This window comes from Grus americana, chromosome 19 (assembly GCF_028858705.1).
Source record: "Grus americana isolate bGruAme1 chromosome 19, bGruAme1.mat, whole genome shotgun sequence".
NCBI lineage: Eukaryota > Metazoa > Chordata > Aves > Gruiformes > Gruidae > Grus > Grus americana.
Window position 1 is genome coordinate 5,479,007 of NC_072870.1, and position 17,186 is coordinate 5,496,192.

A 17,186-nucleotide genomic window follows, 5' to 3' on the forward strand; every position below is an offset into this window, starting at 1 on the left:
CGCTCAGTACCGACCCCCGCGCCAGCCAGGTCGTGTGTCATCGCCCCCCCCCCCCAGAGAAGGACGCGAGGCCGCGCGTGTTAATGTCATTTTATTGCTCGTTCGGTTTCGACTATAGAAAAAAAAAAAAAAAAAAAAGGGCGAGGAGCCCGTGTACAAATCGGACGTGATACAGAGGGGGCCGGCGGCCCGGCTGGGCGCTGCCAGCTGTGCTTTGGGTGCTGCTGCCGCCGCCGCTCGCCCCACGGCAGCTCCGGAGGGACGCTGCCGGCACTGGGGGGCCCGGGCAGCCCGGGGGGCGGGGGGGGGCACCCGGGCAGGAGCGGCCAGCTCGGGCTAAGGCACAGTGGCTGCGAGGCCGGGGACAGTCGCTGCTGGCGGCCGCCCCGGGGCCTCGTGTGCAAAGGAGAGGAGGGGGCGCGGGGAGGGGAGAAGCTTCACATTAGCCCCAGGCAGAGGTGTCAGGGCACGGGCCGGGGGGTCCAGGCCGGGGGGGGGGGGGGGGGCTTCGCCGGCACCGAGCGGAAGGCAGGAGAGGGGGTGTGGCGGCGGTTAGGGGTGTCCCGCAGGGAGGGGGGCGGGCTCGGCCCCAGGTCACCGCAGCCCAGCCTGGGGCAGCCCCACGCCTCCCTCGGCTCTACCCCCCCCCCAGGCCACCTCCAGCAGCCCCTGTCCACCTCCCCGTAGCTGACAAACCAGACCGCTTTGTCTTTGTCGTGAACTCCCCGGCCCGACCCGGCCGCGCTGGGGACGGGTATCTTTGGCAAAAAAAAAAAAAAAAAAAAAAAAAAATTGAGGCGAGCGGCCACCCAAGGGTGAAGCCGCCGGGTCCCGGGGCCCCCCGGGGCGCCCTGGGCATCCCTGATGGTGAGGCGCCTGCTGGGGCAGGGCCCAGGGGCTCAGTCTGTGACAGGCCCTGCCCCACCTCCCGAAAACACGGGGTGCCGGCGGCTGAGCCATGGGGTTCGGGCCAGGAGGTCAGTGCTTGCTCCGGGGCAAGGAGCATCGCGATTCCCCAGTGCCGGGGTTAGGGCCGGGAGGTCAGTGCTTGCTCCGGGACGAGGAGCATCGTGATTCCCCGGTTCCCCCGGCACGGACACGACCGCCATCCCCCCGCCTTGTGCCTGCTGCTCAGACCCCGCCGTCTCCCTCCATCAGTCTGTCCCCGAGCTCCCGGCATGGCCCCGGGGGTTTGGCCGGCACACACCCCCCAGCCCCGGCATGGCCACGCTCGCTGCTCCCGGTCAGGACGGCTGCCGGCAGCTCAGAGGCGTCACTCCGGCCACGATGGACGAACTACTCACGGGCCCACGGCAGTGGAGGCGGCACAGTCCGTGTCCCGTCGCGGCAGAGCCGAGCGCCGACAGGTCCCGCCGTGGGGCCAGGGCGATGCAGGCGGCTGCCGAGGGCGTCCCCTCGCCCGGGGGGCAGCACCGGGGACGGCCCTGAGGTAAGGAGCGGGCTCATGTCCTCCAAAGCCTCGGGGCGCAGCCCGGCCTCACAGCTTGTGCTTCGCTCCCACCCCGATGTCGGGGTGCCGGCAGCCCCCTGCGGCGAGGGGGGGGCTGCGCTGCGAGGTCAGTCCCTGAATTATCGGCTTCTCCTGGGCAAGCTGGAGCGCTCCTCGAGGGACCCGCCGTCCAGCCATCCCAGGGCAGCTCTCACGGGACCTTCCACTACGAGCGAGTTCTCCAAGGCCGTCGGCAGCACCAGGGGACGAGCACCCACCACCTCTCGTCCCCCCCCCCAGCTCCACACGGGGCAGCGAGGGGAGCCCGGCGGCCCCCCCCACCCCCCGGCCGGGCCGGCGCTAGGGGGGCGAATAGCGTTCTATGGTCCGGGCGGCCTCGGCATGGAGGTGCGGACCCTGCACCAGCACCTCCGCCGCCTTGTCCTGGCTCAGCCCCAGGTGCTCGGCTGTGAACTTGGCCAGAGGGTAGAGGCTCTCCATGGCCTTGGGGTCACTGAAGAAGTGCGAGGTGTGGGAGAGCAGCTCGGCTGCCTTCTCCTGCTTGAGCCCCAGCTGGTCGGCAGTGAGGCGGGCCATGGCATAGACGCTGTCGGGAAAGTCCAGCTTGGCTTTGCCGTCGGGGCCGGCCGCGTGCATCTTCATGTGGCTGATGAGGTTGCGCTGCTGGGCGAACTTCCCGCCGCACACCTGGCACTCGTAGGGCTTCTCGCCCGAATGGATGCGCATGTGTTCGGTCAGGCGGTACTGGCGGGTGAAGCGCATCCCGCAGGCGTCGCAGGCAAAGGGCTTGAGGCCGAGGTGGCTGCGCATGTGGCGGGTCATGGTGCCACGTTGCGTGAACTTCTTGCCGCAGATGGTGCAAGGGTAGGGGCGCGTCAGCCAGTGCGTCTTCTCATGCTGCCTCAGCGTGGCGGGGTCCTTGTAGGACTTGTCGCAGGAGGAGCAGCGGTAGGGCCGCAAGATGTCACCCAGACCCGGGCCACCCTTGTCCAGGAAGGGCACGGCCTGCTCGGCCGCCGCTTTGTGATAGAGCTCCTCTTCGTTGTGGGCCTCCACGTGGGCGTTGAGCTGCTCGGAGCTGGGGAAGCCCTTGCCGCAGGGGATGCAGACGTACAGGTTGTCGCCCAGGCTCTCCGGCTCATAGCCCAGGTGGTTGCAGTAGCGGTCCAGCGCGTCACCGGGCGAGGGGCCCTCGCTGCTGCCCGTCTCCTCGCTCGTGCTGTTATCGGGCTCCAGGTCGTTGCTCTCCACGCTGGGGTAGCGGGGCTGCGGCGCCGTGGGCGGCGACTCGGCCTTTTCCTCCCGCTCCAGCTCCTTCTCCGCCTCCCCCTCGTCCAGGTAGGGACCCAGGGGCTCGTGCTTCATCCAGCGGTACATCAGCTCGCGCCCATCAGCGCGGGGCAGCGGGGGCTCGGCGCAGGGCGGCGTGCTGCGGAAGGGGTCGGGGGCGTGGGGGTGTCCCCCCGGCTCGCCGCCTGGCGGGGAGTCCTTGTAGGCAGCGGTGTGGCCGGCCAGGAGGCCGGCGCTGACGGGGGGGCTGTCGTGCCGCGGGGGCAGCGAGGGCTCGCGGGGCTCGCCGGGCAGCAGGCGGTCGGTGGGCAGGAGCTGGGCGGAGGGGCCGGTGGGGCTCTTCTTAGAGAGGTCAAGGCCGCAGGGCGGCGAGCAGTGGCGCTCCGGGGGGCACAGCCCGTGGGGGTGCAGCGGGGTGCCCTGGGCGGCCGAGGCGTACAGCTCCCCGCACTGCGTGTTGAGCGGCGCTGCCGGCTCCACGGGCGGCAGGTCCACGGGCCGCGGCGTCCCCGAGTAGCAGGCCTGGATAACTGGCGTGGCGGCGCGCAGCCCCCGGCCCAGCTTGTAGGGCGCGTAGCCCCCACGCAGGTGGCAGTACTTGCCGCTGCGTTTCAGCTTCTTCTTGCAAAGGGCCACCAAGCTGGGGATCTGGAGGTAGCTGGCAGCAGCCAGCACGGCGCCCAGGCTCTGCTCGCCACCCGGCTCGCACTCGGCCAGACGGCCGGTGTAGATGAAGTCGAGGATGAGGCGAAAGATGCCGGGGCTCACCATCTCGTGGTCCAGGTTAAGCAGGTTGTCGTGCACCACCAGCGACTTGAGGTAGGCGCTACTGGCCGCCAGGATGTTCTTGTGCGCGCGGAAGAGCGCGTTCTGCACCACGATGATCACGTCGCACAGGAAGCCCTTGGTGCGCTGCGTGTTCAGCTGCAGCAGCAGCTGCCGCGAGTGGCTCGGCACCTCCATGGCGTCCAGCATCCCGCTCCTCGCCCGCCGCCCTGCAACACACCGCCCCGTCAGCGGCGCAGCTGGCCCCGGGCACTCAGCCCACGCGTGGGGGGACTCGACCCGCACGTCGGGGGGTTCAGCCCACGCGTGGGGTGTGGGGTGGGGGAGTGTCGGGGCTCAGCCCCCAGCCCCGCACGCCGCCGCGTCCCGGCCGCTCTGCACGGCCGCCTGGCCGGTGCCACCGCTTATATGGGGGCTCGCTTCTCGGCGGGCCGGGGGGGCGGGAGGGGGGTGAAAACCCCCGGAGGCTTTTGGAGAAAGTGACATCACCCGCCGCCGCCGCCGCCGCCAGCGCCGCGCCCCGGCCCCGCCGGCGTCCCGGCACCCCCGAGCCCACCTGCCGGGGGAACGCGGGACGGGGGGGTGAACCGGGCCGGTGCCCCCCGTCCGTCCGTCCGCCCACCCGGGGCCGCCGCCCGCCGTTACCTGCGCAGCGCCGCTGCCCCGGCTCCCCGCGGCGCCTCCCCGGCTCTTATGCGCCCCGGTCCCGGGAGGCGGCCGGCCGTGCCCCCCCGGGCGCCCCCCGCCCCCGTTTCCTCCCCCCCTCCCCGAGGTGAGAGGGGGGGACGGCCGGGGGGGGGGGGGGGGAGCGGGACCTCCCCTCCCCGCCTCCGCTCCGGTGCCGGTTCCCCCCGCCCAGGTGGGTAAAGCCAAGCGCCCGTGGAGCTGCTTTTTGGGGGGGTTTCCCTATTTTTAAATTTTTTGGGGCGTCCGTCCCCCCCCCCCCCCCGCTTTACCTGGGCGCCCGGTGGCCTCCGCCAACCAGCCGAGGTCTCGGTGAACTCTCATGGCTCAGCCCCGGGGGGGCCGCCGCCGGTTGCTGTTCCCTTCCACCCTCCTCCTCCTCTGCTGCTGCTGCTCCTCCATACCCCGCGCTCCCGGCCGGTCCTACGGAACGGGAGGAGGAGGAGGAGGTGGCGGTGGAAGAAGCAGCAGCGGTTCCTCGGGGTTCCCGACGCCGCCAGCTCGGAGGTGAAACCCGGGCTGCGAACTCCCCCTGACCCCGGCCTGAACTCCGAGCAGCGCCGCTGGCTGTTAAAGGGACGGCGGGAGGTTTTCCTCCTCCCATCCCCGGGCGGGGCACCGACAAGCCGGGCCCCCCCCCTCCCCTCCCTCCCCATACCGGTCTCCTCCTCCTTCTCCGAACCCGCTTGCCCCACTCCCGGTCTCCTCCCGCCCCGACCCCGCCGACCCCTCGGGGGTCTCCATCCCCGGGACATCAGCCTTTGCCCGGAGCCACCGCAGGGGCCCTCTCCGGGGCTCCCGGCCCCCCCCGGTGGCTCCGGGCAAGGGCCGATGGCTGTGTGTGACCCCCCCCGGTACCGCTCGCAGGGCGCCATCTAGCGGCTCCCGGTGCGCTCCACCCCCGCCGGTTACCGGAGGCGGCTCCTCCCCGCGCAGGTGCGCGGTGGGACCCGACGGGGCGGGCGGTGGGGAAGGCTAAAGTGGGGGGGGGGGGGGGAGGGGGTCCTGCTAGGGACCGGCTGCTGAGTTTGCTGCCCCACCCGAGGGATGGGTGCTGATACACGGAGGGGAGGGGGTAGCACCCAGTGGGTGGCAGAGCTGGAGTGGGTGCTCTCAGTGTAGGGTGCTGAGGGGGGACCCTAATGGGTGCAGGTGATGTAGGGAAAGGTTTTGAAGGGGGGGAAGGCAGCCGGCCCTAATTTGCTGCTGGTGGGGGAGGGCAGAAAGTGGGGGGGGCGTGCAGCCCTGGCGCCCAGATGTGCGGCGGCGGCTCAGGGTGGGCCAGGGGCTTGCGGCAGTTTGGGAGGAGGAGGGGGGGGGGGCAGCGCCATGTTTCCCCTCGCTTCATCCCTCCAGCCACCCCCGCCGAGGCTGCTGGGCTGGGGGTGCAGCCTGAGGTACCTCCCTTGGTGCGGGGGGGGGGAGCCGCCTCTCCCTTCGCACTTTCGCTTCTCCTTTCTCACGACCGCAACCTCTTGCACAATCTCCTTGTATAGCAAAGCATTGTGATGGGCACCTCCAGGCCAGCTGCTAATCCTGGGGAGTCCCGCTGGCACCCCCTGACCTGAGCAGGGCACCCCGAGTATTGGCCATCCCCCCAACTCGGGTGACCCCAGATGCTCTTGGGGTTTCACCCCATAACCCTGGTTCCTTGGTGAGTGGGAGCCAGCGTGAGGTCCAGGGGGCTGGGGACAGTGGTTGGACTCCTGCAGCGCTGGCCTGGCCACCGTCCCCAGCCCCTGGGACAGAGTTTGGCCAGCCCTGAATTTGGGAGAAAAGAGGGAGGGTGCATGGCGGGGGGAGCCGTGGCCCTCCCGGCTCAGCATCACTTGGCTGGAACTCATCCTCAGATTCCCATCACAACCAGGGTGCCCCAGCTCACTATGGGGACACCCCCATGGGGACCAGGATGCGGTGGCACTGCCCATGGGGACCCTGCAGTGGGCACATCCCAGGCACCGGCTCAGAAATCCCCCTCCCCGCTCCTCATCCTGGGCTCGTGCCCACAGGGAGCATCGGGATCCTGAGAGCGGGACACGGGTGACTCCTCGTTACAGAGCTATGGTTTAATCCCAACTCCCTGGGCACTAATTTTCCCCCCACCCCCTTTATTTTTTTTTTTTTTTTCCTCTTCAATTAACGGCTGGAAGTGTTTCAGGTTCTGGCAGCGAGCTCTGGACGTCGCTGTGAGCGATGGCTCCCGCGGGCTCCGTCCCGGTAATTTATGGGGCTGAGCTGCATAAATCACGGCAGCGAGCGGCTCCCAGACAGCTGCCTCCCCCAGGGCCGGCCGGGACCCCGGGCTGCCCCAGCTACCTGCTGAGTGACGCTGAGCCCCCGGGGCAGCGACCGAGGCGGGGGGAATGGAAAAACCTTCACCTTTTCCACCCTCTTTCGCAGCTCCTTGCCCGTTCCCAGCCTCTCCTGGGAGCAAAGGGATGGGCCGGTGCCCACAGGGGTTTGGTGCAGGTGGAGGGGGGGGTGGATTCACTAATATCCCCCCCCTCTTCTGCCCTGCTCTGCCTTCTGGAGGGATCCCAAGGTGAGCCCCAGCCCCAGAAGGCCTGACCTGGCTTCTGCGGCCGCATCCTGCACCCAGAGAGCCCGAAACCTGCGCGGGACTCCCCGGGGACCTGCGGCACATGCTCAGCCCCACAGGACCAGGACGGCCGGGCTGCGGGGCTGCGGGCAGAGCCAGCGCCGGCAAATGGGAGCGCGCAGGGAAAGGGGCATTTTCGCCTCAATGTGCTGAGCAGATTGGAACCAGCTCTGGTTAAGTCATTGGCTCTGTTGGGAGGTCTGAGCTGGAGCGTCTCCCGCCCGTGCCCCCTCCCCACGATCAATCAAAGTTGCAGCAAATTAGCCCAGATGCTGGGAGATTCGGTTCAAATCCAGCTGTGGTTTGGATCGTGTTCGCATGCCTGGCTTCATGTGGGACCTGGGCTTTTGGACAGGATACAGCCCCCCGGTCTCCGCAGGGCCCTGTTTCCCAGCGCAGCCTCTCCCCAAAGCCCACACACATGTCTTCGATTACGGCGCGTTGGCCAGCCGGGCCGCATCCGGCACCGCCAGGAGCCTGCAGCCCCCGCTGGCAGCTCGCACTTCATTTTCCCGGCGGTGCCGGGGTACGGCAGCCCCCCGTGCCCCGCTGCCGCAGCCCCTGAGTTTGCAGGGGCCCCCTCTGCTTGTGCTGTGCTGAGGCCGTGAAACTCATGACGGCGCTGAGCTGCTCCGGGCTGGGCGAGGATTGGTGCTGCCCACCTCCTGCCTTGCTCCCGGAGTTAGGCAGGGCTGTGAGGATGCCTGCACTGAGCCCTGCCTGCTGCGAAGCAAGGCTGGGGGCAGCCACAGGACCCTGCCAGGTGCTCCTGGGGTGCCCGGTGCCCCCCAACATGACAGGACCCCTGAGGGGTGGCAGGAAGGGCAGAGCACCCTGGTATGACGCAGCCCCCTCCAGCCCGTGGCTGCTGCACCAGTTGCGGGGCAATGGTGGGGTGGGTGAGGGGACCCTTCTTTGTGGGGTGATGCTGGGGTGGGTGGGGGGACCCCTTCCTAGTGAGGTGGTGCTCAGGTGGCACTGTTCCTTGTGGGGTGATGTTCAGATGGATGAGGGGACCCTCACCCACAGGGCAATTTTTGGTGGGGCAGTGGGACCCCTTCCTTGTGGGGTGATGTTCAGGTGCGTGAGGGACAGAATGACACAGTGGTTGAGGTTGGAGGGACCTCAGGAGATCATCATCCAACCCTCTGCTCAAGCAGAGCCACCCAGAGCCGGTTGCCCAGGCCTGCACGCAGAGGGCTTTTGGATATCTCCAAGGACGGTGACTCCACCACCTCCCTGGGCAGCCGGTGCCAGCGCTCCCCTCTCGGTGAAAAGGTGTTTCCTGGTGTTCGGAGAGAAGCCCTGTGGTTCAGTCTGTGCCCATTGCCCCTGGTCCTGGCACTGGCCACCACCAAGCCTGGCTCCATCCTCTCTGCACCCTCCCGCCCTGTATGTATATACATTGATAAGGTCTCTGGAGCCTTCTCTTCTCCAGGCTGAGCGGTCCCAGCTCTCTCAGCCTCTTCTCACAGGAGAGGTGCTCCAGCTCTTTAATCTTCTTAGTGGTCCTTCACTGGACTCTCTCCAGCATGTCCACATTTCTCTCATGCTGAGGAGCCCGGCACTGGACCCAGCACCCCAGAAGTGGCCTCCCCAGCACTGAGCAGAGGGGAGGGGTCCTCCCCCTCCTCCTGCTGGCAACGCTCCTCCTAACACAGCCCAGGACACCATTTGCCTCGTTGCTGGCTTATGATCAACTTGGTGTCCACCAGGACCCCCAGGGTCTTTTCTGCGGAGCTGCTGTCCAGCCGGGCGGCCCCCGGGATATCCCAGTGCCTGGTCCTCCCCAGGGGCAGGGCTTTGGACTTCCCCTTGTTGAACTGTCAGCTGGAGGAGGCAATGGGACCCCTTCCTTGTGGGGTGATGCTCAGGCAGACAAGGGCACCCCATCCCTGCAAGGTGATGTTTCCTGGGGCAGTGGGACCCCTTTCTTGTGGGGTGATGCCTGATGGGGTGATGGGACCCCTTCCCTGCAGGCTGAGGCTCAGGCAGGATCCCATCCCTGCAGGGTGATGCTTGGTGAGATGATGGGACCCCATCCCTTATGGATGATGCTTCAAGGGGCAGTAGGGCCCCTTCCTTGTGGGACAGTGCTCAGGATGGGTGAAGAACACTTCCAGTGGGGTGATACTTGTCAGGGAGAGGTGATGAGACACTTCTCTGTGGGATGATGCTTCATGGAGCAATGGGTCCCCTTTCTTGTGGGGTGATGCTTGATGGAGCAATGGGACCCCTTCCTTGTGGGGTGACACTCAGGCAGGTGAAGACCCCATCCTTGTGGGGTGATACTTGATGGACTGATGGGACCCCCCTCCCTTTTAGATGACTCTTCATGAGGCGATGGGACGACATTCTTGTGAGGTGACACTCAAACAAGGGCGCCCATCTCTCCAAGGTGATGGTTCCCGAGAGAATGAGACTCCCTTTATTTTGGGGTGATGCCTGATGGGGTGATGGGACCCCTTCCCTTCCAGATGATGCTTCATGGGGCGACGGGACCCCTTCCTCATCCGGCCACATCTCCTTCAACCCTCCTCATCGATCAACGCCTTTGCAAGCCCCACGGGTGACCTCCACCTTTCCACCCACAACAACGGGCCCCCGCAACACTCCCCCCCTCCCCCCCTCCCCCCGCGACGGGGACACGGCTACAGCCGCTAGTGGAAAGCCCACGAGATGGCAGCAACGGGCCACGCTCCGGGATGCGACACCCCCCCCCCCACACACCCCCCACGGGGGCCGCTTCCCCCCCCCCCCCCCCGCCCCGGTCCCCCGACGCGCACCCTGGTGCGCGTCGGGGGACCGGGGCGTGGGGGGGGGGGGGGGAAGCGGCCCCCCGAGGGGGCGGTGGCGGCGGAGCTGCGCAGCCGGTTGCGGGTTGGCCGGTCCCGGTTGCTGACTAATCCCGGGGCTGAGTCACGGTTGCGGCGGGGAGAGATGCGGCAGAGACACCCCCCCCACCCCTTCCCGAACCGGAGAGCCCCGACGGGGCGGGCGCTGGTTGTGCGTGGGAAAAAAAAAAGGGGGGGGGCACCCCCATATCCCGGGGAAGGGGGGGGGGGTTAAGGGGTTAAGGAGTTTGGGAGGGGTGTAGGGGGGTGGCAGCACCATAAACCGGGCAGTTGATAGAGGGTGGGGGGTCATTCCCTGAACCCCTCTGCAGGTATTTGGGGGTGTAAGTGAGGAATGGAGGGGGGGGGGGTGTCGTGGCCTGGGCCCCCATAGCAGCGTGCGGCCTTGCAGCAGCGTGCGGCCTTGCGCAGTGGCGGATGCTGGCGGGCGCGGATGCTGCTGTCAATGACAACGCCGCTGTTGCTGTGGCGACCGGTATGATGCTTCGCCAGAGCAGAGTGAGGTCAGAAGGCTCCAGCAGGAATAGAGTGGGGGGGGAATGGATGGATGCATAAGGGGGGAAAATGGTCCCCCCCAACATCTCCCTGGACATGACTCCAGGCCCATCTTGGGGCGGGGGGGGGGGGGCTGGCACCTGGGGTGGTGGGGGGCAAAATTAATTTGGCCCCAAAGCCACAACCTGTCCCACTCTGGGGCACTGATGACTTTTGGGGGACCCAGCCCCAGTGGGATCATGGACCAGATCCAGCTGTGAGGCTGGAGGAGTCAGGGCTGCACGGTGCTGCAATGGGGTGCCCCCCTCCCCCTAAACTTGCCCCACCACTACTTTGTGCTGCCCCATCCTCCTGCGGGGCATTGGGCTGGCACCCACGGGTGCTCATGGCACTGGAGGGATGGGTGTTCTTACTGGGGGCAGGTGGGAGGTGCTGCCCAGGACATCACCGTGGATGGGAGGTGCAGATGGGCAGGGGGCACCCCCAGGCTGGTTCCTGAGCGTGGGCCCCCCCCGGGGCTCTGTGCAACCCCTTCCAGTGATGGGGAAGCTCAGGCAGCCCCACATCACCAGCCCCACGGTGACGCCACAAGGCTGGGATGGGACCACGCTCTGTCCTGGTGGGGTGGTTGCGGGGCAATGGGCACCCTGGGCTCCTGTGGGTGCTGGGGTGGACACCTCGGGGCTGGGGCAGGGGGTGCCCTGTGCTGCAGCTTTCGGGTTCACGGAACTCTGCTCATGCCTCGATGGGTGCACGGCCGCTGGGTGCAGGGCGCTGGGTGCTGCTCCTCTGTCCACCTCAAGGAGCCGGGGCCCCAGGGGGTCCAGGGGAGCTCGGGGGGGGGGGAGGGGGCCGGGGTCCCGGTGCAGGCCGGACCCCCTGCCCAAGTCCGGGCCGCTGTTCTCCCCCCGCGCCGATATAAATAGTAGCGTCTTCCCGTTCCCTAAATTTCCTCGCTGACGTAGCGCTCACGTCATTGTGTAGGTTGATGCTTTTCTATGAATGAGCCGAGATCCCCGTTACTACGAGCCCGATCCTATAAAAGCCCTGCGCGCTGCGGACAGCGCAGCACCGCCACCGGCGCCGTCCCCCGCCGGGAGCCGCGGGGCCCCGGGCCCGGGCAGGGAGGCGCCGGGGCCCGCAGGAGGTAAGGCACCGGCAGGGCTGGCCCCCAGGTAAGCAGGGACGGAGCCCGGTGCGGGGGCGGGAGGGGGCAGCGGAGCCCCGCGGCACCGGGCGCTGCACCTGCCCGCCCCGGAGGGGGGACACGGACCGGGGGACCGGGGCGGGGGATCCGGGGCGGGGGGGGGGGGGGCGCTGCGGCGGGCGGGGGCGGTGCGGGGCCGCCTGGCGCAGCCCCACGTGCGGGGCCGGGCGGCGGGGGGCGGTGGGGGTGGCGGGGCCGGGGCGCGGCGCCGGCGGGGGCGGTGCGCGGGGGCGGGCGCTGTGCGCGGAGCCGCCCCGGGGGGGCGCACGGCGGGGCCCGGCCGCGCGCACCTTGCGGGGATTTGAGGGGGGGGTGGCCGGGAAAGGTGAGGAAGCGCATCCGTGTCGCCCCCCCCCGCTGCGGGTGACACCGGCGCCTGCTGCCCCCCCCCCCCCAACTCCGGATCCATCCCCGACGGGACGCCCCAGCCCCATCACGCGGTGCCGCCGTGCCCAGCACCCACTCCCCCCACCCTCGGGTTTCCCCGCATCCCGGTGCCCCCCGCCCGGGTGCTTCCAGCCCCGCAGCCCGGGAAGGGGAGGGGGGGGTCGATCGCCTTCACCCCGGTGCTACCCCCGGGGCGTCGGAGGAGCGCGGAGACCCCGTCGAGGAGAGCCTCAGTCAGCGCGTCGGCACCTTGGCTCTAGACTGCTTACTGCTGCGTAGGGACAGGACAGTAACAGTCTACAGTCATGGCTACTGAAGCATGACCCACCGCCGGCACCGGCCCCGGCCCCGCCACCGGCCCCGGCCCCGCCGCAGCGACGGGGGGGGGGGGGAGCTGTCCGTGGTGCTGAGCCGTCGGGGAGCGCTCCCCGCCGGGAGGGGGGAGGCGGCGGGGCGGGGGGGTGTCCCGGTGCCCGCCTGACCCCGCTCTCTCTTTCCCCCCTCGCAGACACCGAGCCTCCCACGGCGGACGCCCCCCTGCTCTCGCTGCAGTCCAGGTAGGGGGGGGGTCCCCCCCCGGTGGGGTGGACACGCGTGGGAGGGCGAGGAGGGGGTGGGGGGTGGGAGGAGGGAGGATGCTACCTACACCCCCCGCCCCCCCCCAGCACCGGGAGCCCCCCCGCGCCGCGAGTGGGGGTCGGGCGCTCTCGTTGCGATGACGGTGCCGCCTCCTCGCCGTCGCCAAGGCACCGGCTTCACCCCCCCCTCCCCGTCCTCCCCCCCCCCCGACGCCGCCCGGGCGACCGTGGCTTTAGATTGTTACTGTGCCGCTGGGGGGGTAACAGTCTACAGCCATGGTCGCCGGGCCCGGCGCACTCGCACCGCGGGCAGCACCGCCCCCCCCCACCCCCCGGGGGTACCGGAGGCGGAGGAGGAAGGGGCGGGCGGAGGGGCGGCGGGGGTCCCGGCGGGGGCGGCCCGCCTCCCGGGCCAGTAGGAGCTCACATGCAGGGTGCAGCTCGCCGCACATCAACTCTTACTGTTCGGGGGGGCGGGCGCCGAGCGGTTCCTCCTGGGGCAGCGGGAACGGCGGGACCCCCTCCCCCCCCCCCTTGAGCCCCCCCATCCTGCCCCTCGCCCCGCAGCCCCTCACCTGCCCTCCCGGTGGGGCCCCGGAGCCGTTCCGGGGCTGCCCCCGCCGGACTCATCCCGCCGCATCTGGAAGGAGCTCCCGGAGCACGTCGGCCGCCGCGATCCCATCCCCGTCCCCTGCCGACAGCGTGCGCGGTGCTGCGGCGGGGCTTGGGGAGGGGAGCAGCGAGCCGTTCCCGGGAGCGGAGCGCGGCCCGGCGGCGGGGCTGGAGCGGCGGGGACTGAGCGCGACCCGACGGGACGGGACGGGAAGGGACGGGGCGGGCGGCGGCCGGGGGCGGTCGTAGGTTGCACAACCCGCCCGGCGCGGCCAGGAGATTCCTGAGCGGCGAAGTCAGAGCGGCCCGGCTTGCCCCGACACCGGGCACCGGGCCCTCGGCAGCGGGCGGCGACCGGTGCCGGCCCAGCAGGGCCCCTCGCAGGGGGGTACCTGGGACCCAGAGCCCCGGAGACGGAGAGGGGCTGGAAGGGGTGCAGTGACTGCGGAGACCCCAGAGGGGTGGCAGGGTGCCTAATCCCGTGGAGGTGGGTGCTGGGGACACCGGCGATCTGGGGGGGGGGGGGGGACAGGCCCGAGTGGGATGAGGGTGGCAGCGGCAGGATTGGGACACAGCCCCAACAAGCACGTCCAGTTCCAGGGGTGCTGCAGCCCCAGCACAGGGCTCCCATGGGTGTCCCCTGGCCCCCACTGGGTGCCACCTAAACCCAAGTAGGAGCTGTGCCGGGCAGGCCCCCCCTGCCCACACTCTCCCTTTCCAGGTCAGAGCAGCTCCCTTCGGAGCTCCCATCCATCGGGGTCCTGCACCCCAAGGGCAGCTCTGCCCTCACCCAGACGGGCATGGCCACCACCAGGTCTCCAGAGGCCAGCGGGGCCGTGGTGCTGCTGAGCAGCCGCAGGCAGGGGGATATCACAGCCACCAGGTCTCCGCCGTGCACTTGTTGCATCTCCCGCCGGTCCCCTTTGCCTCCTGCTTTTCCCATCGCTGCCGCTGGCGACAGGCTGTGCACCACATGCTTCCAGGAAGGGGAATTTTGGGCAGCCCCGCCAGCACCCGGGTAAAGCCACAGCTTCGTTCAGCACAGCGTACTATGGCCCAGTGCAACCACCCTGCAAAGCTGCCGCTGGCCACGGAAAATCACCCTCCATCCCTCGGGAAAAAAAAAACAAAACCTCCTTGCTTGTGCCCCGGGTGGGCAGCAGCAACAGCAGCGCAGTGAGGTCCAGGCTAAAGCGGCATCCAGGTCCCTTCCACAGCATCCCCAGGTGAGGGGGCGTCCCACAGGCTTCACCGTGGCCCCTTGGACCCCACACTCCAGCCCCGGGAAGTTGCCGGCTGCACTGTTGTTGTTTTGAAGGCCAAGTCTCTCCTGCTGACACCCTGGAATTAGTTTTTCTTCCAGAGTCCTTAAAAATATCCTGGATTTCTGACACCAGGACTCGGCTTCCGATGGCGCTTCCAAGCTGCCGGGCCTGGGGCCAGCCGTCGGCGCCGGGGGACAGAGGCCATCCAGCTCCCGTGCTCCTCCTCAGCACAGAGATCCAACGGTACTGGGCAGGAACGTGGCAGTGCCGGGGAGGAATGCAGCATCTGCCAGGGCTGAGCCGTTACTTGCCATTTCTCCGGCGTGATGGTGCTCAGTGGGGCACAGGCACGGTGCAAATGCTGCCTTACCTCAGCCTCGCTCCCGGCGGCTCGCGGCACTTCGGCAAGCGTCCCGGCGCACGGGCAGGAGGGTGGGAAGGCTCTTCCCCAGGGACCTCCAGCAGCCGTGACCCTGCGGAGCCCCACGGTTGAGGACTGGGCTGTAGCCAGGGCCCCAAGGGCTCTCCCTGGCAGGGATTTCTCTGTGCACCCCCAGGAGAGCACGTGGCCCCCAAACCCAGCTTCTGTCCAAAGCCTACGACTTGCTACCGGCTTCGCTAAGGGGCACCCGTGCCATGCTGGCACTGCAGGAATTTGGGGTGGGCTGGGGGGCTTGAACTGGTGGGGGGGTGCAGGGAGAGGTGCTGCTGCTGCCCCCTCGGAAAGGCAGGGCAGCTGCCTGCCGCCCCTGGCTGCCCGCACACCTCACGCGCTGTTGTTGCCATCTGACAGCTCTTGGCGAAACGGCCTTTTGTGATTCAGCCGTGTTTATCCCAGCCCGCGGCCTGGCCCAGCGTGGGTTTCCATGGAAAACTTCCATCCAAAACAAGGAGAGAAGGAGCTACAGCAGGAGTGACTCAGCCACAACTGGAAGCTTCTGCGGGTGAAGCGGGGAGGAGGGGGGGGGGGTGGCTGTTCCCAACAGCTTGGTCCTGCTCCAGCAGCAGGGCCCAGGGATGGCCCCCAGCTTTCTCCTGCCCGTGCCGCTGCCTCCTCGCAGGCAGGAGCCGGGCAGGCTCGGGGGGAGCTGTGTTGTATAACCATCTGCGAAACACATCACCTTCCCGGAGCACCCCCTCCCCAGCCGCCTGCGTCAGACCCTGCTTGTGGGGACAGGGGAGGAAGAGTGTGAGATGAGTAAGGCTCAAACCCCCGGTAAGATCTGCACCCGATGCCAGGCTCAGCAGGACGTCGCTTTTTCCAGCGCTGCCCACGGGAGCCCCTGCCAGGCGAGCCCCGCATGGGTGGCTGGCGCGGTGGGCAGCGGAGGGCCTGAGTCAGCGTGCGGAGCCGGGGAGGAGACGGTGGGTGTTTGCAGGGAGGGAGCAGCAGCGCTGGCAGCATCTCTGCTCATGCTGGTCTTCTCACTCCCACCCTCCCTGGGACAGGGGGAGAGGGCTGGGGGCTCTGCTCACTGGTGGGGGGTGTTGCAGAGTGAAGCTGTGCCCCACCGAGCCCCAGACCCCCTGCCCGTGGCAGGCTGCTAGGGAGTACAGCCCCAGGCAGGGCCCTACCTGGCCCGGGGCTGGCCCTGGGGCCACTCGGAAGGCTCTGGGGGACGGAAAGGGCCCCATCTGGGGAGCAGAGGGGTGAAGCCCACCCCTGCCAAAACACCCAGGCTCCCGGTGCCTCTGGGTAACGCCGGTGGCCGTCCTCAGGGCCCCCCGCAGCCCAGGCCAGCATCACAGCTGCCACCGGAGCCAGGTCTCGCCCCATCACCCTCCCAGCAGTGCCTCTCGCTCAGGGACAGCAACTGCCAGATGCTGTTTTGGGGGAAAAACCAACTCCCCTGGGTCATGTGGGGTGGGGGAACAAGAAACCCCCCAGGCACCAAGCTGGGTGAGGGGGGAGCACCTCGGTCTTATCTCCAGGCTCACCTCTGCAGGCAGCCGACGAGGGGGCTGCGCCCCGAGAGCAGCAGCACGGGAACAGCTCTGCATCTGTGAGAGGTGGGCAGGGGCTGGCACAAGGGTGTCTCGGTGGTGGAAAAGCAGGCGGAGGGCAGGATTCCCGGGACAAACCCCTCCATCCAGCAGGGACATGCAGTGATGCCCACAGCAGCTGCTTCCCTTCGATCGCACCAGGGGCCGAGCACATCTTTCCTCTGCCCATCACACAGGCACCTCCCGTGGATGAGGGTTGTGTTTATTTGTTTTTATTAATTTGTTTAAATCGGTGCAGGAGCCATCTTTTTACATGCCCTGGGAAGAGGCAGGTACTGTAGCACCCCAGCTCAGCTCACCCATCCCTCAATACTCCTCCGCAAGCCGCCTGACAGAGCTTCCTGCAGAGCCAGGACCGTTCCGCTCGCTCACCGCAGGCCTGGGCTCCTTCCCCCTTCACAACGCCAGCGAGCTGCGGCGGTGCCAACCCCCGGGAGCGGGGAGATGCCAGTCGGCGGCTGCGGGACTGCAGTGCAGGCTGGCGATCGGGCAGCGCCGCTCCGCAGCAGCCGTGGCTGCAGTGCCTCCTCCACACCATCCCGCGGAGCCGCTCGGGCAGGGGGTGAGATTGCTGCACCAGGAGACCACCGCGGTAAGCTGTAGCTCTGTGATAATTAAACAGCTAACAACGGGCTGGTGAAGCGCTGTCTGGTGCCATCCTTCCCTAGCAGCCGAGGGCTCGGGTCGGGGGCGCAGTGGAAACAAAGGCCCCTGTGCTTTGTCACAGCTGGCTGTTGCGTTCGGCCTTGCTCCCTGGAGCTGCCGCTGCAGCTGGGTGCGCAGCCCCAAGCTGCATCCCTCCCCCACAAAAGCGGCTTCTGGTGTCGCGGACGTGGTGACCAAGGGGTGACAGACACCCCGCACCTTCACGTCACCCAAGCAGGCAGCACAGATGTGACACAGCCCATCCGGTAGCGCTCTGTGAGGTGGCAAAGCGGGCAGGCGCTGCCCGA

At 68.5% G+C, this 17,186-nt stretch overlaps 2 protein-coding genes across 6 annotated transcripts; one reads left to right on the forward strand and one right to left on the reverse strand.

Annotated features, from left to right (window-relative positions):
• Positions 1 to 82: 82 nt before the first annotated feature.
• HIC1 (HIC ZBTB transcriptional repressor 1) lies at positions 83 to 13,063 on the reverse strand. Of its 2 annotated transcripts, none has more exons than XM_054847598.1 (2): positions 12,928 to 13,063; positions 83 to 3,756 (listed from the first exon to the last, which is right to left on the reverse strand). In XM_054847598.1, exons 1-2 carry the CDS (start codon positions 12,980 to 12,982, stop codon positions 1,811 to 1,813), a joined length of 2,001 nt encoding a protein of 666 aa, XP_054703573.1. In that variant the 5' UTR covers positions 12,983 to 13,063; the 3' UTR covers positions 83 to 1,810. The 2 variants fall into 2 exon arrangements, with proteins under 2 accessions (XP_054703573.1, XP_054703575.1); XM_054847600.1 differs by lacking the exon at positions 12,928 to 13,063 and adding an exon at positions 4,504 to 4,819.
• LOC129215058 (translation initiation factor IF-2-like) lies at positions 11,131 to 16,966 on the forward strand. Of its 4 annotated transcripts, none has more exons than XR_008579873.1 (3): positions 11,131 to 11,327; positions 12,283 to 12,331; positions 14,328 to 16,966. XR_008579873.1 is itself a non-coding variant. In XM_054847621.1 (3 exons), the coding sequence occupies exons 1-3, from the start codon at positions 11,183 to 11,185 to the stop codon at positions 14,142 to 14,144; spliced, it is 681 nt and encodes a 226-aa protein (XP_054703596.1). In that variant the 5' UTR covers positions 11,131 to 11,182; the 3' UTR covers positions 14,145 to 16,966. The 4 variants fall into 4 exon arrangements, 3 of the variants coding, with proteins under 3 accessions (XP_054703596.1, XP_054703597.1, XP_054703598.1); XM_054847621.1 differs by having other exon boundaries at positions 11,131 to 11,355; positions 13,686 to 16,966; XM_054847622.1 differs by having other exon boundaries at positions 11,131 to 11,355; positions 16,472 to 16,966.
• The last annotated feature ends 220 nt before the right edge of the window (positions 16,967 to 17,186 follow it).

Coding starts and splice junctions, on each gene's coding strand:
- HIC1 (XM_054847598.1), bottom strand. CDS start 12,982: ATGAGTCCGGCGGGGGCAGCCCCGGAACGGCTCCGGGGCCCCACCGGG. Junction 3,757..12,927: donor GGGCCCCACCGGGAGGGCAG/GTGAGGGGCTGC, acceptor GGTGTGTTGCAG/GGCGGCGGGCGAGGAGCGGG.
- LOC129215058 (XM_054847621.1), top strand. CDS start 11,183: ATGAGCCGAGATCCCCGTTACTACGAGCCCGATCCTATAAAAGCCCTG. Junction 11,356..12,282: donor CCGGCAGGGCTGGCCCCCAG/GTAAGCAGGGAC, acceptor CCCCCCTCGCAG/ACACCGAGCCTCCCACGGCG. Junction 12,332..13,685: donor CTGCTCTCGCTGCAGTCCAG/GTAGGGGGGGGG, acceptor CTCCCTTTCCAG/GTCAGAGCAGCTCCCTTCGG.